This window comes from Emys orbicularis, chromosome 1, assembly GCF_028017835.1.
Source record: "Emys orbicularis isolate rEmyOrb1 chromosome 1, rEmyOrb1.hap1, whole genome shotgun sequence".
Classification (NCBI taxonomy): domain Eukaryota; kingdom Metazoa; phylum Chordata; order Testudines; family Emydidae; genus Emys; species Emys orbicularis.
Window position 1 is genome coordinate 100,230,333 of NC_088683.1, and position 22,896 is coordinate 100,253,228.

Consider the following 22,896-nt stretch of genomic DNA (forward strand, 5'->3'; position numbering starts at 1 on the left):
AGTCTGGAGCGGACATAGAAATGAACCTCAGTGATGTCGTGTGAGTGGGGAAAACCATTTAACCCTTTCCAAATCACTGTCATTAATGAAAGCTAGGAATCTAAGGGTTTCCTGTCAGATTCAGCCTTTAGAGCATCTCATTGTAATTCCAGCATGTACTGGAAATGGAGAGCTAGCCCCCTTGTGATACCTGAACACATTTTTAGCAACTCTAATGGGGTCTCCATTCGAGCCCTCGCTTCCTGCCCACTGTCCCTCCTGTCTCAGAAAACTGCATTCTTGATAGTCATTACCTCTGCCAGGAGAGGGTGTGAGTTGCAGACCCTGACGGCTTGGCCTCCTTATACATAGTTTTCCAGGGACAAGGTTACGCTTTGGCCATACCTGAAGTTTTTATTCAAGATGGTGTCTCAGTTTCACTTGAACCAGGTGGTATATTTGCCTGTATTTTCTCCTAAGCTGCATTCCTCCCCGGAAGAGCAATGCCTCCGTACGCTAGACGTCAGACACTCTCTAGCTTTCTATCTGAACAGGATGGAACAGTTTTGTGCTTTGCCTCGCCTGTTTCGTATCGTATGTGGACTGCATGAAGGGCACAAGCAGTCACTGTGCAGACCATCTCTAGATGGATAAACATCTTGCATCAAAACTGCATACAATAAAGTGTCAGCTTCACCTCCTTAACAGATATGGGTGCATTCGACGACAGCACAGGCAACATCGTGACATTCCTCAATGACATGTCCATATTGGACATTTGTAGGGCGACCACGGGGTCATTCATGCATACTTTTACAGACCATTATGTGATCACCGCTTCTTCCAGAGCGGACCCTAATAGAAGAGCGGTCCTTCAATCTTTGTTCAGGTAGACTCCAAGCTGAGCCTCTGGTTGGGTGTACTGTTCACTAGTCACCTTCTTGGAATACACATCTGCATCTACTTGAAGAAGAAGAAATGGTTGCTTACTATAACTGGTTCTTCAAGGTGTGATGCAGAAGTGTATTCCACAACCCACCTGCCATCCCCTCTGCATCAGAGTCTTTCACTGGACATTTGATAAGAAAGGACTGAGGTGGGTGGGGGGCAAAAGTCTCTGGCTCCAACGCACGCATACACCTACTTGGAATACACATCTGCATCACATCTTGAAGAACCACAGTTGCAGTAAGGTAACCCTTTCTTCTTATTTTCCACTAAATGACCCTAAATCGACACCTAGCATGGTGAACGTTTTTGGCGTTCACAACTGGTGAAGATAGGAGTCTTACTCCTGCTGTTCAGTGGGGAAACAATATGATAGGGAAAACTAAACTATAGGTCTTGATTCAGTGAGGAATGCAGGAGCTTAAAACAAAGAAAAGTATTGCTGCTGTCCAAGGGCCTTCCATCTTCTTACTCTGCATGCATTAGACATCCTTATGGAAGGGCACCTAACCTTTAGGATGTCAAGACACTGTTATCTTCTTCCCCACCCTGGACATGCTCCTTGTACTTGACTCTAGTCCCACATTCTCAGATATAGCTGTAAGGAGGTATAATAAAAGCTGTGACACACAGTAGTACTGGTAGAGACTGCTCTTTATTCCCTGGTCCTAAGAGTCAGGGTTGCAAAAGGTCATACTCCTCCCTGTCATGTGGTGGGAGGGGGGCTGTCAGTGTCTGCTGATTCTAGTGGCTACTGTTACAGGAGGCACTGGCATTATCTTGACACCTTGCATCAATAATATGCTTTCTAGAGTGATGTTTAACTGGGAACTGTGTGTTCAGCGCTGCTTGAGCAACAGACGTTGTCCAAATGGATACCCTAGAAGTAGAACTCTAGCGCTAGAAGCGTCTATCCTAAGCTAATGGTAGCAGTACATCTGTCAACAACTATTGTGCTGCCTTTCTTGCTTGGGGACATAGTTTCTGCTGCACATAAATTGTGTCTGCATACTTGAATGCATAGGGACTCGTGTGGTATTATTCTAGTGGAAGGCAGTGGTGACTGTCAGTTGTCTGGCTGAGACATCTTTGAGGCTTTTATTTAAGTTGCAGGGAATGTCTACACTAAGGTCTATAGGAAACTAGGTGAACCTGTAACTTTTAAAATCCAGTTACATATGGATTCTATCCACAGGTGCCAGTGCAATCAAACTGTGGTTCTACTTACCCTGGTTCTAAGCAATCATCTGTATAACTCACTGTCTTGTAGTGCAAGAACTCTTTACCTCGCTGGCAGGTTTCAGGCTGCTGGGGTTACCAAGAAACAGTATTTTTATATGAAGTTTCCTGTCTCTCTGGTCGCATACTATCAATGTGGCTTCCTTATTTGGATCTAGCCTATTAGAAAACTTCCAGGTTCTGTTGAGCAAGAGGTTAGCCCTGGCATGGCTAGTTGAAGGTAATCTATGGTCTCTTCAGTTGATAATGAGCTGCAGCCCTGCAAGTATTTAATCCCTTTCAGTTCTGTCATCCTCTTTTTAAAAGGTGGTATTCTATTTCGACTGAGTGTGGGAGATTCCAAATGAGTCACTTCAAGCCTGGGAACTCCTATTATTTCACAGGTAGGAAGTCAGTTTATCAGTTGTTTTGATTGTGTGTGTCAGAGTGTAGGAGCTTTGGTCTCTAATGGCTACTCCACCTTTTGCCGGATTAAGTAGAGAGATGGGGTGATGTGAATTATGGATTCCTTTTGTGAGTGCTGATGGGACGGGCCCTACACAGCGTTCTCCAAGGAGAGAGGGAGTTCTGTTCTGTGGTGGTGGAAGGTTGTCGAGCCTTACATTATTTCTCCCTTTTGTTGTCATCTGGCCAATTCTGGAGAACTCACATTTATGATTTTTATGGTTTTCATTTTTAGAGGCGCTAACTCTTTTTTTCCTGCACGTTTTGGAATGGACAGTGACTGCTCTAGAGAGGGAGCCATGGCAGTGCCAGTTGGAACAGAACACCAGGGAGGGGCCATACTAAACTGCCAGTGTGTCAAAAGGCAATCTCTCAAATTTATCGCAAGTAATGCAATTTTGGCCTCTGCTGCAAGAACTCTCACAAAAAGCTCCTTTCTTCATGACTTGTGGGTGGGAAACAAAATGAGAGACAGAAAGACACACCCACCCTTCCCCACAGGTGCATAAGCTGCAAGCCAGAAGAAGAATACTGAGTTGTAGTCTCATCTGACTGCTGTTAATATGGCTGTGCTCTGTACAGGCCTTATTATTAACCACAGCCTCATTGTGCTACCATAGGGTGGCTTACACCTTAAGGGCTAGAGGACTGGGGTCAGCCAACCCTGATTACTAAGGAAGCATACCTGAGCAGGAATCACTTGATTTCTCTATAAGAGCAGGAGGAAGCTGCAGAGAGTGTTCTCAGGGAGAAGAGAGGCTGCTGGGAGCGAATAGGCTCCAGCAGAGAAACCTGAAACTTGGAAAGGCCTTGGAGAATGGATGGACTTGAAAACTTTATTATGAATGTTTGTTAAGTTGTTAAAGCAGAAGCTGATAAGGGATGGGAATGGATGGAAGTGTTTGAATTATTGAGGAAGTCCCCTGAAGGGGGGAAATGAGGCAAGGGACTGCTTGTAGGGCCATTCTGAGGCTGAGAGTGAGCGCCCAGGAGAAGGTCACTTGTTGACAACTTTAAAAAAAAATACAATGGGGGTGTTGGTAACAACCCCTATGGTTAAATTGCCTAATATTTTCCATTATAAAAAACTCACTCACTCTTCCATTGTTTACAGAAAGCTGTTGATATTTGGCAGGAGGAACACTCTCCAGCTACAGAAATGTCTTTTCTTTGTACTGTGAGATTCTACTCAACCTTTTGCTGAGATATAAACTGTTAAAATTCACCATTTCACTTCTCTGCTTTTCATTCCTCAGGATAATTTTGACAGCATGAAAAAATAATGAAACACGTGAACATCCTAAGGCTGGGCTCATGACACTGCCACAGCAGCAAGACACTAGTGGGAAGAGTGGGGTAGAAGAGCCAGGCTCTAGAATATTATTATATTTTAAAAAAATCTCTTGAGAAAGTAATTTAGGTTTGCAAAATGAAGCACTTAAAAATTAGGAAATCCCAGATTTGTGGTTGCTCACACAACCTTAGTTCTGCTCCCTTCTGTTATGCATTATGCCGGTCTTTAATTACATGATCACATATCTTTTCCCCACAGGGCACCTGCCCCCATTCAGTGCACAGGATGGATGCACAGGGGGATAGAATTAAGTTTGAGTGGGCAACCATAAATCTGGCATTTCCTGTCAAGTGCTTGACTCTGCAACCTAAATAATGTTCTTTTGTGTGTGTTTTATGTACATGTATATTATGGGCAACCTTAATAATAGGTGTCACTACCATCTTCACCTAACACTTCCGGTATAAGACCCTGTTTTCAGTTGCTTATAACGTTGCAAAACTTTTACTACATAGGCTGAAATTTTCCATCCTGGGTGACTGCCTGATTTTTTGTGAAAGTTTCAGCTAAAATGGTCTAGTTGTTTCCAAAAATGAGATTCAGGAAAAAGATGTTGTATTGCCCATGTTAAAAAATTCTTACAACCATTTTGTTGTATATCTGGAGCAGGGACTTAAATTTGGCAGGGGGTGTTGCGCAAGTGTCAGGGATTTGTCTTTTGCCATCCTCATGAAAATCATCCCAACCTGGGCCAAGTTATAGGCCTCTGGAAATTGCAGTTTATGCAAGCTCAGTAGGCACTTGTTAGCTGCTGGCAGATAAATTTTCTGAAGATTCCATCTATTCTGGGCATGCTCCATCCCAGGATTGCAGCAGCTGAGCTGCAATTCTCTTTCAATTGCTCCTCCTAGCTCCCAGCAGCCAGTGGTGCTGTTCTTTGTCCTCCCTCCGGCACCCCTGCCCCAGTGTCCAGGCAGTGTGGAGGAGGAAGAAACAGCCTGACTGGAATGCAGAGGGCTGAGGAGCAGGAGTTTGGGGGGAGTGAAGGGAGGAAGGAGCCATAGGGTGAGGGTGTATAGGCAAAGGCATGGAGGAGGGTAGGACCAGGGGGCACAGATGGGTGCAGAATGGGGAGGGGGCAGAAATTAGGGGTGAAGGTGGGGGCAGAAGTGTTTATAGCTATTTAGCGTATGCTTCCCTCCAGTACTTGAAATTTGAACCCCAGCTACCCCCTGATACATTTCTATGCTGTCAATAAATAGCTGTGAAACCCTCTGGCAAAGCATATATCTCATCTTTCGCATGATTAATTATAGGGTGACCAGGTGTCTGGTTTTCAACCGGAACACCTAGTCGAAAAGGGACCCTGGCGGCTCCGGTCAGCACTGCCATTAAAAGTCTGGTCGGTGGTTCTGCGGTGCTAAGGCAGGCTAGTCCCTACCTGTCCTGGCTGGCACCACGCTGCGCCCCAGAAGCTCCTAGGCGGGGGGCATGGGGCTCTACGTGCTGCGCGAGCACCGGCTGCGCAGTCCCATTGGCCAGTTCCTGGCCAGTGGGAGCTGGGTGGGGTGGTGCCGGCAGGTGAGAGCTGCATGTGGAGCCTCCTGGCCCCTCCGCCTAGGAGCTGGACCTGCTGGCTGCTTCTGGGGGGGCGCGCAGTGCAGTGCCAGGACAGGCAGGCAGCCTGCCTTAGCCCCCGTTCTGCGCCGCTGACTGTGAGCTGCTGGAGGTAAGCCTGAGCCCCCAGTCCTGAGACCCCCCCCCAAACCCAGAGGCTCCTCCTGCACCCCAAACCCCTCATCCCCGGATCCAGTCCAGACCCTGAGCCCCACCCACCCCAGCCCAGAGCCCCACACCCTGAACCCCTCATCCCCAGCCCTACCCCAGAGCCCTCACCCCCTCTTGCACCCCAACCCCCTGCCCCAGCCCCAGCCCAGTGAAAGTGAGTGAGGGTGGGGGAGAGCGAGCCACCGAAGGAGGGGGAGTGTAGTGCGTGGGGGCGGGGCCTCAGGGAAAGGGCGGGGCTAAGGTGTTCGGTTTTGTGCAACTAGAAAGTTGGCAACCCTAATTACGCATTTTTCCAAAGCACCCCTGCCTTATTCAGTGCTCAAAATGGTGGACATTGCCCAATGAATTGGGAGTTATTAAATATTTCTCTTTGTCTTCCTCAGTGTGTAGCCCCAAGCCTTATTTAACACACATCCAAACTTTGCACTGAATACAAAATTAATTTCCTCATGCCCATTCCTATTGTGAATTCACTATAGTATCTACACCTTCACTTGCCGTTGTGAGTTCTCAGCCCTTCTGTAAATCTGTCCCCAGGTCTCTCAAATTGGGTACAAAGAAAATTCACTAGATACCTTCCAACTCTGCAACAAATGAGATGGGTCCTATAGACAACAGCCTCAATAACTACCATGCTGAATGAGGCAAGGGTCCTGTGGAAAAAACAGTGAGAGATCACAAAATTAGACTGAATCATAATGCATATGCACAAGGGGGCCGAATTAAAGTTATACAGGCAATCTTAGTTCTGGCATTTCCTAACTTTTGAGTGACTGATTTTTCAAAGGTAACTTTTTTTGACATTTTTTTAATGTATTATGGTTATTCAGGAGAATTTTTGAATATAATATATAGTTAATGTAAGGACGCTGGAATGACTGTAATTGTTAGAATTACTTAATATGCCAAAACATTATATTCAGAAGTGAGTCTGGATGTTTTTGTTTTTATTGGTGTTTGTATTTTGGTTGATCTGAGCTGTCCCTTAAAGGACGAGATGCGGAGAGCAGTTTTACTGTCATGTGTGTTTGAAAGCATTGTGTAAGAGTTACTGCTGTATCCACACAGTGGAGGACCCAGCCTTTGTATGTTCCTGGGAGGTCAGATATTGATTTAACTTTTCAGAAAGCAAGCCTCATTCTAGAAGTGTAACATTAGTATTTCTGGAGGACTGGATGCCTTAGGGCTTTGCTAATGAGCTACAGTGCCTTTCCCCTGGAAGTCATCAGTGAGCGTGTGTAAATATAATTTGGTGCATCCCAGTTCCAACTCCCACATCGCACTTACCGTTATCATTTGTACTAGTTAGCAAGAGCTTCAGGACAGAGGCTGTCCTGAGTTGTGAGTCTGTACAGCGCCGCCCTGATCTCAGGTGAGCCCTCTGGAGAGAGCTCCTGCTGCAGGGGTGAAAATTGTGTTACTCATGATAAATGTGCGAGCGATAGCAACACTGATGGTCTCACACACATGCCTCGAGGGTGGGTGGGGGAGTTAAAAACATGATTTAATCTTTTCAAAAAATTTCTCGCCAAGCTCATTATTTCCTATAGGCTTACTCATGACTATTGAACATTTTACGGTTGCCAAACCTGAAAATAGCTAAGAGTTTAGGGAAGTTCCTATCTGTCTTATGCAGGGAGATGATTCCCAAGAATAGGAGTCCTGTGTGATTATCCTCTTCAGAGAAGTAGGATTACAATTCACTTTCTCTTTGTCACAGCCCTTTCAGGAGGCAGATGGCATGATGTGACTACATTTGGGAGGTGTCGCTAGTCTGAGAGGAAACAGTAGAATGGGGGAGGAGGGAGATTGTTGAAAATATGAGTGAGGACAAGACCTAAAACTGTTCTGGAAATACAGTCTGAGAGAAGAGAAAAGTCAAGAGAAACCAATGGGTCTGTGACCGAGAGAGAGTCTGAGGGCCCCAGAGAATTGGGGCAGCTCTAGGGTTGTCACTGGGATTTAGTGCTCTCACTTGTGAGTCAGAAATGGAAGGATTCCCGCCTCCCTTCTTTCATGTGTAAAGAGGACAAAAATAAAGAGAGGGGAAGTGGCTAGCAAGGAATAAATCTTTCTTCTCTTGTCTCTCTGCAGCAGTTCGGCAAAATCCTTGATGTAGAGATAATCTTTAATGAGCGTGGCTCCAAGGTAAGTCCTGTTTCTATATCCAGTTTCTCTTGTTGTTTTGATTGCACAGAGAAAGAGGCAGTTCATTGCCTAGATAATATGCTCTGCAGAGATCAGGAGGGCCTGGTGTGATGGGGGGGAATGGAGAAGCTACTTCTGGGACTCTCTCCTGCTCCCTCTAACTCCAGAATCCGAGCATGGCCAATTCTGGGCGGCACATCCAAATGCTCCCAAATATTCCTCTCTCTAATGAGAGATCAGGTTCCCCAACCCTGTGATGAAGGAGGGAGTCATTTGAACCCTCTTAGCAGCAGTTTTCACTGCAGAGCAATGTGGTGTTCTCTGGGGAAGGCAAGACAAGGTGACACTATGTGTTATGTATTGATATCCATAAAACAGTTTTTATTACATAAAAAAGTGCTTATTTAGAGTAAGTGGAATATCTCACATATGCAAGGAATTTTTTCCTCGCCTTTGAAAACTTAATAGGCTGTTGTGAGAAATACTGGCCTTCCTTGACAGAGACATCTGATGCTTAAATTAAGCACCCACAATTTCCCCCAGTATGAACCCTTCCCCATTGAATTTCTATTTGCGCAACTATTTTCACCTTTAAGATGCATCAAAAGGGAGGTTTTGTTCAGCATTGATGCTAATTTACCTCTCTGGAGTCCAGGCTTCAAATGCTGTTCAGGTCAAATGTAGTGAATTTCAGTGATCTCTGTCCTAACTGGCAGTTGGGTCTCATCTCATAACCAAGATCATCACAATGACAAATTGATGTGATTCTCTCTCTGCCCAGGAGGTCCAGCACTGGAATAGCAGGGAGTGTTGCAGGTCAGGATCAAGGTGCATTGGCAGAGCTCTGTGGGGGAAGCTTGCACAGTGCATGTCTATACTATGCTTGACTTAATCAGTGCTACGATTCCCATTTTCAATTAAAAATGAAAATTTCCTCTCTCACATGACATTTTGAAGATGCAAGCCAGCTAAGCAGTTTATATTTTTAAATCCCTGCCTTTCCCTTGGGTTTGAAGTTCACAGCACTATGCGGCCTCACTGCTCCTTCAGCGATATACTGATATACAAGATTCTCTACAAATTCTCCCCTGTGTTCCCTAAATTGCATTTTAAAATTCCTTAATCTCTCCATGCATTCTCTGGAATCCAGGCAAGGGGTTGTTTTATGTCTAAAAGAGCCAAGATTCACTCCCCGCTCCCGACAGCGCACCCCTCCACCCATTTTTTCCTATTCTCTGTGTTTTATAATCCAATCTTTGTAAATAGGTTTCTGGATAGTTTAGTTTTTGGGAGTTTTCTTTCTCTTTATAGATACAGTAAACCCTACATGCTTTTACCAGAAACATTCAGCTATGGCAGAACCTGTAAATATTTATTCTGCTCTGCACAGTTCTTCTGATGTTTGTAGGCCAGAGCTGTCTGTGAATTAGCCTTGATTTTAGTCATTTCTCTCGGGCGTCGTGAACAGCCTCTAGCAAAATCTCTGCTTTTTCTGAATGTAATCACTAAAGAAAAAACAAAACCAACTGACCTGTCAAAAAACTGTGGAGCTATATACCTCTTCCCCCACGGTATTTGTGCTTTACAGTTCTATATGCTTTTCCACTTCCATACACACCCAACCTCCTCCCCCAGCCCTGTATTAAACACCCACACCTGCCCTTTCCCATTTCAGCGATATTAACATGGGGGATTTTCTGTGAAGCCTTGAATTCTGATTATGAACTTTAGCTGTGCAAGAAGATAATTAAGCCCAAGGCTTCTGGTTTTTGGTTAAAACAAAAACCACATTTACTGAAGTCTTTTGCAGAATTTTGCCCTGGATTCTTAGTAAATATTTTTAAAATGAAAACAACCCAAAGACCTAATATTCTGGATATCCAGTTTCCTATTGCTGCTTGTCAACTTCATAGCAATGAGTAGCTGCAAAACTGATGCTTGCTGTTTCAGAGATGGGGAACAGCTTGAATGGAACCCAGAATACACCTAAAGAATATTTGTTCATGATATTTTGCATTCTGCTGTACCCAAAGTAATTATAATTGTTTTTTAAAAATGCCAAAATTATTCCTACTTAGTGTGAAAATGGGAAGCCCAAGTGTTACTGAGTGGGGTATAGCTGCACGAGCCACCTGGTATTCACGCTATAATGTAAAAACAACAGTTTGGTGACCTGATGGTGAAGCAAAGGAAATGGATCTTTCTGGAGGCCCCTTACTCACTCTTGGGTTCTTCCCCCCCCCCCCCCCCCCCACCTCCAAAATAAAATTTGAAATAAATTAAAAATCTGAATGCATTTCTCCTGCCCTGTGGTTTCCTTTGAAATCTAATTATATGAAACCTCTCTCTTCTCCTCCTCCTCTCTCTTGGGAATCTGAAAGCAGATGCTCCTGCTGCCTGCCTTGTGCTGTGTTCTCAGTGCTCCCCTCCCCTTCCCAGAGTTCCTAAAGGGTGTAGTTTGTATGTGTGTTTGGTAAATATTTAAGGTATAACGGTAAATTCCAAATTCCCCTGGTTTTGCCCCCATCCAGTGTGCGATGGGAAACTCCTCCGTGGTCTGAGCAGCTCTTTGTCCCTAGCTAATGGTGACAGAGGTTCTCTGCCAGAAATTGCTCCAAGGCTGGTAAATGTAGGGATTTGAGAAAATGTGCAAGTTATATCCTTCCTTTTGGATCCACCTGAGATGAACTGATAACTTTTCTTTCTGCATCATTAATTCACTTAGATGGGTGATGTTCTTTTTTTACATTCTGAGAGGAATTGTACCCAACAGGGCAAATGATTGTGGCCCCTGACCATCTGAGAAATACACTAACTGAGTCATAAACAATAGTTACATCACAACAACTGGATTGGATTACTCATCTTAGAAAATTGCATTGTTGACTTTCTGAAGTGTGGAGTGGGGTGAATTAGTTCCAAGTCATGTGGTGGTTTCTGTTAATCACATTATTTGGATTCCAAACTAATCAGAGTGCTCCTCTGATTGGGACTATTTAAAATGACACTGTTTCCCCTGGTGGTCTTTACACTGATTCTGTGCTGCTACCCATTCGAAAGCATAAATGAATGTTATAAGGCCTCTTGGTTTTCTTGTAGTTTTCAGCTTGCCTAACAGAATGACTTCAGATTTCCCTTAAATGGGATTTTTTTGTTCCCCAGGAAACTAGCTGTTTGTTTTTGATTCCCCTCCGCTCACCATAAAAGTTCTAGTTCTGATTCATGTAAACGGTACAACACTCCCATCCCCAATTCACCATGCATTTTAGTGAACCCTGGACAGAATATATCCAGAGTAGGTGAGGGTATTTGATGCTCCACTTGTTAAGAGGAGGCACCTCTTCTAGTAGATGTCCCAACATTAGTACACCAGCTGAACAGCTGTGCTTGTTTGCAGAGTTAATGCCATCTGCATGTTAGCTTAACCATAGAATTTTAATTGAGACCTGCTCCCCCCATTTCCTGTTCCCAGAAGCTATAACGGAACATTACACCAGAAGGAAACTTAGCACTTTTCTCTTCATCAGCCATTCAAGATGCAGCATTCAGAGCTGTGCACATGATGATATTAATAACAAAATAAGACTGCTTCTGAACCGGGAGTCCTGGCTGCTGATTGGCTAATGAGGGAATCATTTACAAAAAATATTAAGCGTTCAGTTTTAGTACAGATCTCACATGCCATTGGTTTCAGATTTACGTAAATGATGTCCCCCGCTTCATTTTATGGGGAAAACCCAGACCCATCGAAAAAGAGTTAGCCCAGTGTTCTGAACTTCTTATGGGAGAGAAGGTAGTATCCACAGGAGCAAATCCAATGGAGCTTAACCCCAAAAGGGATTGTGGCTTGTTGGACAAATATACATCGATCACATCTATAGAGTTCCACTTTTAGCTGCTAGCTGAGGAACCTCCTGACAATAGTGCACACTACTACTGTGGTGACCTGGGCTACTGGCCACGTATTTGATTACAGGATTCTGGTTCACAGAGCAATTTAATTCACACTGGGCTCCGCTCATCACCACTCCAGCCCCCCGTGTAGTTGTATGTTTCATTTTAACATTTTGTAAAATATCATACACGTTGTGTAAATTTTGTTCCGGTCTATTGCAATTCATACAGAAAACAGGCAGAGGTGGTTAGCAGGCACACTGATACATCCACCCACCCTTTATGGACTTCCTGTACTGAGGGTTGCCATGGCAGTCTGTGCTGCAGCAACAGCATCTCCTACATTCCTGAGATCTAAACCAGAGAAACAAAAAAGGGATGATTAGTTAAGACAGTCATGTGCAAATCTCTCTCTCGTTTCCTGTTATCCCCAAATAAATCCTCATACTTTCACATGCTGTTCCAGCACCCAGTCATCACCTCTTCTTTCCCCAAGGACTGAAACACATCTCCTGGAGCCTCACTGCTAGAGGTGGGGATGGGTTACATCACCTCTTCAGACCTTTTTCTGGACCACACCCATCTCTGGATCTTAAGAGAGAAACATGAGTGAAGAAACAATTAGTGCACCTACAAAACAAACTAAGAAAAGAAAATCAAGCTCCTTACCTGTTGAAGCACCAACATCAGAATTCATATATTCAAAATCATAATATTGCCCATACTCCAGGCTCAGAATTGGTCTGGCAGCAGCAGCAGCCCAAGTGGAGGCTATCTCACCCTTACGATAAAAGACAAGGAACAGCTTCAAAACACTGGTAGAGCAGACACCCTTCCCTACTGTTGCCATGCCCTTGAAAGCTGGGGGCGGGGGTAGGAATCTCACAGTGTTCATACAACTTTTATAGCGCAGCATAGTTGCAGAAAGCACACTCCTATTTTTTAAAAATATGGCTGCACACTAGCTTAAGGCTTGCCTAAACAAGAAAGTTGCACCCATTTAACTAAAGCTGTAATTTTAAACCCATTTAGTTAAACCAGTGCAAAAGGTGTGTGGACACTCTCATGTTGGTTTAAGTCAATTTAAACTAAAGCCAAATAAGTCACTAAGGCTATGTCTACACTGCAGACCTCACAGCAGTACTGCTGCAGCTGCGCCAGTGTAACGTCTCCTGTGTAGCTGCTCCATGCTGGCGGGAGAGAGCTCTCCCGCTTGCATAATTAAACCACCCCTAATGAGGGGTGGTAGCGATGGCAGCGGGAGAGCGTCTCCCACCGACATAGCGCTGTCCACACCCCTGACCAACAAAGGTTTAACCGACAAAGTGCCAGTGTAGACATAGTTCATTATTATTTTCTTACTAAACTGAAATAAGTCTGTCCACACAGGTTTGTATTGATTTAACTAAATTGGTTTAAAAACAGACAAGTTAAATCATTGCCACTTTCTTTTGTCAGGAAGGTCCTTAGTAATTACTTGGAATGAAAGAGATGTAGCCAAAATCTTTCCCCCTTGTTGTCTAGCTACAATTTTAGGCCTTGTCCACACACAGTCTTGAACCCAGGCAAACCCTGGTGTGCGCACCTTTATTTCGGCTTACCGGTCACTAATTTCAGTTTAGTTTATACCAATTCATAATCAATTTGAGACAAACTGAACAAAGTCTGGCGTAAAACAAAATAAGAGAGTTCACACAGCCATTTGTGTACTGGTTTAACTAAATCCATTTAAAATCGCACCTAAGTGCAACTCTGCTTGTAGACAAGCCCTTCGTTTGATTTCCCTTACTGACCAAAAGTTCTACCGTTCTCCTCCTGCAGGGTTTGGGGAATGTGTGTCCACTCTTTAAACAGTGGGTGCTTGTTTCTGAATCTCCTGCTCTGTTGCTGTTGGTGCATTCCAATCACTCATCTCAGGTGGATTATGGAGGAAGGTGGAAGGTCCCCTAATCTCTCCTAAAGCCTTGGAAGCAGGCAGCCCGAACTGCTGGACTTTCCTGGCCATGTCTCTATGCTTCTGTGTCTTGCCTGTATCTATAAAGAGGGTTTATTTTCAGAAAAAACAACTTATTTTTGGTAAAAATTAATTTTTGAATGTAGCAGCAAATTAAGGAAATGCCCTTCTGAGGCTTTGTGTTCTAGCAACACAAGACAAAGATACTGCTGCTCAGGTGAATGTTCTAAGCACAGTGGAAAACAAAGAGTTAACAATGCATGGATTTCAAGGGACTGGTTTAGTTTCCTTTGGTTTTTATTTTCTGTTTTTTGTTGTTTTATTTTTTTGTTTTGTTTTAATTTCTGTGTTCTGGCCACACCCAGGAGAACCGTCTGCTTTTGATTTCTCCCTTTACGGTCACATGGTAAATTTTCTTTCTCATTCTTCAGAGATGGAAACATTCAAAGACTATATATCTCTATCTATCTATTTTTTTACACCGCTCATCCTGTTGCTTGTTATTTATTGCAGAATCTGAGGCCAGACTAAAAGAGTGACAGTTACTCGGTCTCTTCAGGGCCCTCAAACAAGTCTTTGGGAAAAGAGAGGGGGGTACTGTTGGGTTGCAGATTGCTCAAATGTTGCAGAGAGGTTTCTTTGGGGGTACCCAGTACTGTCTAAGCTTGATCTTATTTCCTACTGGCGGTTGAGCTACTGGCAAGGTTGACATTGGAAAGTCATAACAGTCCTATTAAACTTAGTCTACTTGTAATATTTAGAAAACCCTAGATCTCTCTTGACCCAGGCCTGTATCCTCCCTGGATCTGGCCCTCTGCCTGCAGAGGTAAGGAGAGCCTTTGCCCATTGTGGATCCAGGTTAGCAAATATTTTTTGCTTGACACAAGTATTGTTTTGTAAAGCAGACAGTCTTGGGTGTGAGCAGAAATTATCGGGGGGGGGGGGAGGAGACTGTTATAAATGAATGTGGGTACAAAATAACCTCCATTCTTTTGTAGGTCACCTTTTAAAAAAAAGATGTTTAAAAATCAGTTTTGTGCCTTTTTTCTCCCACATGGAAATTTTTAAAACAAATGAAGAAAATAAAAATTCTGCCAGTTTTTTTGTTTTTTGTTTTGTTTTTTTAAACCTTAGAAATAGCAGTAACGTCAGGTCCGGTCTGGTCTACTTTTACTGGAGTAGTAGTTGTAAGCAGTATTGTCGTAGCCGTGTTGGTCCCAGGGTATTAGAGAGACAAGGTGGGTGAGGTAATATCTTTTATTGGACCAACAGAAGTTGCCTCTGGAGTACTAGTTGGAAGGCTCAGATGTGCATTATGTGGTCTCATACTTTAATGGAGGGTGTATAGGTGTTGAATCTTTAACACCATCCATACTCCAAAGTGTTAATTGGGTATTAGAATTAAATAAGTGTCAACAGAGGGTTACAGTCTGAGGGCTTGTCTATACATAAACTGGAACCAAAATAACTAAATCAGTTTTAATTCATACCTTTAGTTATTTTAGTGCAAGTCTGTGTATGGGCATTCATTTTGGAATGAGTGCCCCCAGTTTGATATTAGTTGTTGGTTTCAAATTTTTTTACTTAAGTTCATTTGAAATAGGGTACTCTTATTCCATAATAAGTGTCCCCACACAAATTTACACTGTCTAGAATAGTGTGAAGTAAAACCAGTGTAGTTATTTTGATTCCAGTTTGTGTATAGACAAGCCCTAAAAATCTCTCTTCCTCTGTTGCTCAGTTTTATGTCATTTGTGATGTCATAATTTCTTTAATTCTCTTCTCTCCATAAACTCTTCCAGGACAGATAATTACTGATGTTTTTAATGAAAAAGCAAGTTTTTATTTTTAATTTTTTTACAACAAATTTTCAGGCTGCCTTTATACACCATAAAGAAACAGAGGGGCACAACCATAACTTTCCCACCTTCACAGGTTGCCTTTAAAGGCAACCTATGGTCTATCCTCCCTTGGCAGCCAGCTCAGCTCCAGCATGTCTGAGGTTCAAGAGGGTTTTATCAATTCAGACTAGTTTGTCATCCCTGATTCTGCCCACCATGTGGTCCAAATTTTAACTCATTTCAGCAACACACTTTCAAACTGCTTTGAAAAAGGAGACACTTGTTAGTCGCATAGTTTGTTTTATTTTTTTAGTAACCAGGAAAATGTGATTGGCTGGAAGTTAAGATTCCTGGGGTAAGAGGAGACATGAGATTCTCTTACAGAAGCCAGCGTTACAATTTAATCATTAGCTACGATTTTTTTTCTTGATCTTAAAACAAAAAAACAACTACTACCACCAAAACTCTCTGCTTTACAAATGTAAAAGGATTTTGTACTGGAAACCCAGTTGTGAAGGATAAGAGCTACTGTGCACAAGGCTACCGGAATGGCAAATGGCTCAAACATTATAAGGTTCTCATTATAAAACCTTAAAAAGCCCTTGTAAAATGATGGCCTACTAGCCTCTTGCCATTAAGCCTGTTTAGAAATCAAGATGCTGCTACTCCACTTCAGCCTGTCCGTTGAAGAAGGGGGCTGCAGAGCCAAGATGCCTTTTCCCTGCAGAGGCATAGTCTTACATCACTCACATTATCTGGGTCTCTGTTTAGTATAATTGTTTCCATTACATCAAACACAAGCTTTGTTCTCCCTGCTCCCCAGGGTGGTTCCAGCACAGATTACTGTCTGTACACAACTGGTGTTCATTTTATACCAAGCCACAGGAACTAGGTACCCCTCTCCTGCTCATAAAGGATCTGAAAAGCAATCTGAGGTGAAATTTTCACCTTGGTCCCTGACCACTAGACTTTTATATTAAGAATGTCCAAATCAACAGAGCTGTCTGTTAGAATGTATCATTTACTGCTAGTTAAATTCCTAGTTCATTTAGGGTACATCTATACTTACCCGCTGGTTCGGCGGCAAGCAATCGATCTTCTGGGATCGATTTATCGCGTCTTGTCTAGACGCGATAAATCGATCCCGGAAGTGCTCGCCATCAACGCCGGTAATCCTGCTCCGCGAGAGGAGTAGGCAGAGTCGATGGGGGAGCCTGCCTGCTGCGTGTGGACCCGCGGTAAGTACCTTTAAGTTCGAACTAAGATACTTCGATTTCAGCTACGTTATTCACGTAGCTGAAGTTGCGTATCTTAGTTCGAACTGGGGGCTTAGTGTGGACCAGCCCTTAGTCTCGTCAGTCCATCCGTGTGACAGTGCAGTTCATCCCCATGGGAGTCAGTGTGATGTCATACACTGCACTGTTTTATGATTGAATGAACCTGCATGAGTGGAGACTTCTTAGGAAAGAGATTCTGTAAGTAGGCCTAGGGCTTTGCATGTAAGGAGATGTTACAATAGCCCTTGGGCCACCATAGTTACCCTAATAGGCATAGGTGCTGGCTTGAAGTGGTTTCCATCATCTACAGGGTTTAGTTTGGTTCAGTGGCTCTCAGCGTCCCCACTATACAAATTGTTCCAGCGCCCCTGCTCACAGGCCAATGGGAAACCATTCTTCTCCAGCTTCAGAGTTCAAGCCCACCTGGTGGTCCCACTTGTCTCTACACACAATTGAGAAGAAACCGGGATACCTTTTTGAAGTAGGAATTGTTAAGATAGTGGTGTAGGTATGTAACTGAGTTAGGAGGGAGGCAGCTGTGGGATAGGGGATGTCAGCTAAATCCTGTCTTGGCCTATGACATTAATGCACATAGAAATCTCGTTCAGACTTACTATACTGTATAGATTTGATATGGCAGTCACAGAGGGAAAATTTTACACCACTCTTTTCTGACAATAATATATAGTGCTTTATATGTTTATATTTTGGTACCGCCTAGAAGCCCGACTTAGTATCAGGGGCCTGTCCTAGGCATTGTACAGGCATAGAGGTAGACATGATCTCTGCCCCGGAGACCTTACACTGGGCTTAACAAACATCTAATCCTCACAACAGTTCTATGAGGTAGGTAAATATTATTATTGTACCCATTTTACAGATGGGAAAAGTGAAGCAGAGAGGGTGACTTGCCCATAGCTACAGTGGTGTCAATGTAGGAGCCAGGATCGGAACAGAGGAATTCCTGGTGCCCAATCCTTAACTCAAACCACACCTCTCTCCTGCAAGAGACTGTTGAAACTACCAGGTGCCTTTCAATACCATACAAAGGTCCACAAAGTAGCACAGGCATTAATTGGCAATGGCGTGAAATGTCCAGCTTGGGCTTCACCAGCTTCTCTACATCAGAATAGAATAGGGCCTAGGATTTACCTTTAAGAAAATTTGTCTCGAGTAACTTTGTACTTCTTTTTTGGTCTGGCCTCAATTGCTTTTACATTTTCTTTTCATTATTATTATTTATTATTATTTATTATTTAATATTCTGATTAAAATTCCTTTATTTTATTTTATTGAATTGAATTTCTTTTATTTATGAAACATGCATGAACCAACTATGTGACTCTAGGAGAGTATTGCTGAGTTGTGCTGATGTCAATTTCATACTGTGATATTTTTTCTCTATTTATCTAGAGATCAGTATTTCAATATATAACGATGTGCATGTTTTCCCCCCTTCTCCCGCTGCATGCAGGGATTCGGGTTCGTAACTTTCGAGAATAGTGCTGATGCAGACAGGGCCAGGGAGAAATTACACGGCACCGTGGTAGAGGGCCGTAAAATCGAGGTGCATGTCTTCAGTAATTCAATTTCTTCTTTATATTTATTCTTTTTATTTCTTTTTTGTGTCTTGCCTCACTTATTTCACATTTGGATCCCCGTCTTGTGTGTGCGTGTGTTTGTGTCTCTGTGTCCTTCACCCCACTGCACTGAAGTGTACAAAAGTGACAACCCCTCCCAAAAAATATCTTTGGTTGATTTGAGTATTTTTCTTTTTCTTTCTTTCTTTTTTTTTTTTAAGTTTGTTTCCCACCCACTCCAAAATTTTGCCCTTCTGCTGTCTTGATTTTCCTTTGCTTCAGTTTGTGAGGCTCCGATTTCCTGTTTGTTATCAGGCCTGAACAAAAGTAACTCAAAAAGTACTGTCTGATTTCTAACTCTGTGTCTGACAATAAAGCAGGGGGCCAGCCAGTATCCTCTCTTTCCTCAGAGGCCAGTTCTCCTTCATATGAGTGTGAGCTGATGTTGAGGGCAGGGTAGAGGGGAAAAGGCACTGATTGGGCTGCTATAGCTGCCTTCTTGATCTGTCTGCAGTCAATTAAAGTTAACTCTTAAAACTTCCTGTAAGGAGAGCTCTCAGTAGAAGGGTTAAGTGGCTGGCCAAAGTAGCTACATATGAGGCCGTTGCATGGTGCTCACCAATTTTCTGTTCCACCTTGTTGAAGGCTAACTGGCCCCTTCCCCTTCTCCCTCTTTCTTTACAAAAAAAAAAAAAAAAAGTACTAAATATTAAAAAAATAGTAAACAAAAAAGCCGCCGTTTTGAGTAAGATGTCTGCATATTTTGCTTTTTTTTTTGTTTTTGTTTTTTTTATTTCCTTTTTCGATGGTTTAGCGTTTAGGGCCCTTCACTTGACTCACTCTTTCCATGGTAACTATACACAATGCTGGCGATGGTACGAGTTGGCGGTAAGTGAAACAAAAGCGCTGGAGAAGAAGCTTGTATTTTTAAATTTTTTCTTAAAGTTACAAAAACAAAATTAAATAAGAAAGAAAAAAAATCCATCTGCCATCTCACATTAACACTACAAAATGTGATTTGACTTGTTGTCCCCACCCACCTCCTTTCCCTTTTCCCCTCTTTTATTTTCAATGCTGTTGAGTAATGCCGCCTGGACTTTGGATGTACGTATCGTTTTGTAGCAGTCTGAGCTGTTTGATTACTGACTTCATGGTGATTTCCCCTTGCACATCTTACTCAGAGTTACTGAACTCCAGTTTGGCTGGTTTTTATTAATGCACCCATCCCCTCCTCTTTCTCCCCTGCCCCTTCTTTCTCTTGCTCTGTCTTTCCCAGACCTGTTTGTAGCTGTGATTGTTTGTTCTCTCTTTCTCTCTCTATGCCCCCCCCTTCCCCAGTTTATTTCTTTACTCAGTTAAATGCAGCTGTTGGTCTCTCTTTGCTGACTGGTGGTTTCTGATTGGTTCTGGCAATTTTTCCTTTAAGTGCTTGTGTTGCACTTTGCTGTAGCAGCTGATTTCAGGCACTCGCTCCATCTTAATGATTGTCTGTGACACCCTCTCTTCTCCCTCTTCTCCTCCCCTCCCCCCCAATCAATTGTTGTTTTTTTTCCCTTTCTTTTATCAGTGTGTGTTTAACTGCATGCTCTCAGTCTCATCATTGTTGTTTCCCATTCTTTCTTTTTTAAATGTGTAATGTTTATATTGTTTTGGGGCCAAAACTAGAGTAAATGTGGTTCCAGGCTCCCCTCGCCTGCACAGGCTCACCACTCCATAAATCCCAAAGGATATGACGAGACTCTTTTTTGGTTTACTTCTCCTTAAGACTGGCTTCTTTCATTCCTCTGGCCTCTCAGTTCCATTCTGGCCTGAGATTTTGACAGATCATTGATTCCTGCTAAGAAGCTTCACCCTCCTTGCAAGAACTCCGAGGCTGTGTCTGACACAGGGCTGCAGTAACTTGGCTTTCAAACCCCATCCATCCTTCCTTTATCAGCACCACCTCTGCTGTAACACCCACTTGCAGTAGCACTCAGAATGCTTGGAACTATACGGAGCTCTGTAATGAGGGTGGAGGGTACAATGAAACCAGGAGACCCATCTACACCTCTGCATTTTATTTTAAGAGATTTTTGTGAGAATTTTAAAATCAGAGATAAACAAATCAGTAACCCAAGGGCATCTTGAAACTGGGTTGAAGGCCACTGTGTCATAGGATTCCAAAAGTCTCTCTTGGCCTAGCGAGATTAAATCCAAGACAACTGGAAACCAGATTACTTTTCTTCTTGAAGACCTGTTTGTCTGTGACATTTGTGGTCTACGACATTTTAATGGTGGGCTTCTAAAAGGAGCTAGTTTATTCACCACCTGCTTTGTTTGTCCTCTGCCTCAGCTGCAGAGATCACCATCCCTACCACTCCAGTGGGCCTCGGACAAGCTTTTTGCCCATCCAATTGGTGAGCTGCAGATATCCAGTGTGGTCTAATGGTGGCAGGATGTCTGAGAATCCCAACTTTACTCTCGTTGGCCTTTTGTTTAAATGCATAAAGTGCCACAATTAGCTGTAATGTTTACAATTAAATGGCAACTTTTAATAGTAATTTAAATATCTTGCATTTGTATAAAAGTAGCTGTTTGATTTCTTTGCTCTAAGATGTATAGGGTATGTGATATTGGAGAGGTTGTTATAATTTTCCCTAACGTCTTGTGCTTCCTTCCCTCTCCTCCCCCGCCCCTTTCTTACTTTTAGGTGAATAATGCCACAGCGCGAGTGATGACCAATAAGAAGATGGTCACGCCATATGCAAATGGTAAGAGAGAATGTTTGCGCTAATCCTAAACGGAAAGTTTTCAGGGGTGGTGACAAACTCTACAGCCTCAAATTGAAGACCTTAGTACAAGGTCTCGTTGTTCCTTGACTACAGTGGGATCTCGGGCTGCTCAGCGCCTTTGAAGCTCAGGCCACTTATTTAGGTGCTTAATTGTGGATTTAGGAGCCCAACTTTAGGAACTCATTTTAAAAAAATCTTGGCCTTACTTTTAGCTGTAACTATAACTCTCTCCTTGGAGCCAGGAAAGCTGGGGCACCAAACAGTTTGTCTCTCACAGAACTTGCCTATTGTCAACAGTTTTCCAAGGAACATGAATAAGGAATGACTCAGTTGTTTTGTGCAGTGAAGAACTCTGTCTTGATTCGAAGTCTTGGGTCTGTTGTCTACCAATCTCTCTGCAGCAACTCTATGTAGCATAGTATAGAAACAGCAATACACTTATTAAACAGTGCACGTTACGTGAAGAGGCTTTCCCTTATGAGAACTGAGCACCATTATACAGGATGCTGTATATTTTAAATCTCACCCCCCAGTGAAATGAAACGTGGAGTTTACGAAGTTGTCCTGGGACAGACTGAGGTACACAAAGTTGTCCTGAGACATAGTCAGTGGTCCCCAGTTGCATTGAAAAGGTTCCCAAACAGCTTCTGTGCAGTAGCAAGTTAAGCATACAGTAGATCGTGAGAGAGCATGGGTTGGTGGTTAAAACAGAAGATTGGAAATCAGAAGATCTGGCTCCTATTCTTGCCTCATCTACAGATTTACTATGTACCCTTGGGCAAGTCACTTAATTTGCGTGTGCCAGTTTCCCAAGTGTGGTGAGGCTTAATGAATGTTTGTAAAGAGCTTTGAAATCCTGTGGTGGGAAGTCACTATGGAAGTGCAAAGTGGTCGTGTTGTATTACCCAGTGAATAGGGACAGAGAATGTATAGGGTTACATTGTAATGACTTGTAGACCAGGGTGACTGGCAGGAACATCCTTTTGGTTTGTCAACCCATAAAGTCTACATTAAAATAATGTAAAGGTGTATGGTATTTGGGAAGTTTGAGTGTACTAGTTAGTGCTTTTCACTGCCATGTGAGAGAGACTAGGTTTAGGAATTAAAATCCATGTCTGTCTGTCCACGTTCTTATCTTAGCACCCATCATCTTAGTCTCTTGCTCACAAAGTTGGCAGTGCACAGGCAATACGCCCAGTGCGGCAAAGAGGGTGTGCATTACATCATTCAGCATTACCCCCCAGCATATTAAGTAGTGACATTGTTGCGCTGTGATCAAATCATACCAGAAAGATGATTTATAAGACCTCAAAGGTGAGGCTGAGTAGTTAAAGTGTAGTAAGTTTCATAGGACTCCTGTGGAGGAAAGGTATGTGATATTTATTAGTAAAACCTGCATGGTTACCAAGTAAACAGATGAGGCCTGCCCTGAAAAGTAAAGACTTTTTTGTAGAAATCAGACCCGAGTCCACCCTAATACCAGTTCTCTTCCCTTTTTGGTTAGAATGGGTGGAGACAAACAGGTTTTCCAGCTCTGCTCACTTGGGAAAAGTGCCTCAGTTCATATCCATTCTACAATGGCAGGTTTTTCACCAGGTTCATTATTTGCTAATTTAACTGTTGCTCTCTTGTGTATTTGTGCTGATGATTTTCAATTCTTGCCCATTGTAAAGATTATATTAAATGATTCTCTGGGAAAGATTGCATCTGGGGGATGCAACGTGGAGAAAGCAGCAAAA

General features: G+C 43.1%; 1 protein-coding gene across 6 annotated transcripts in view; it reads left to right on the forward strand.

Moving 5' to 3' along the window:
* The window catches only part of RBFOX2 (RNA binding fox-1 homolog 2), a 243,114-nt gene that overhangs the window by 199,696 nt on the left and 20,522 nt on the right, over positions 1–22,896 (forward strand). For 2 of the 6 annotated variants that reach the window (XM_065397511.1, XM_065397512.1), the window contains exons 5-7: positions 7,787–7,840; positions 18,281–18,373; positions 21,076–21,136. In XM_065397511.1, coding sequence (XP_065253583.1) covers positions 7,787–7,840; positions 18,281–18,373; positions 21,076–21,136 — 208 coding nt within the window. The remainder of the gene's footprint in view (positions 1–7,786; positions 7,841–18,280; positions 18,374–21,075; positions 21,137–22,896) is intronic. The other 4 variants (XM_065397513.1, XM_065397514.1, XM_065397516.1 and 1 more) reach the window with 3 other exon arrangements.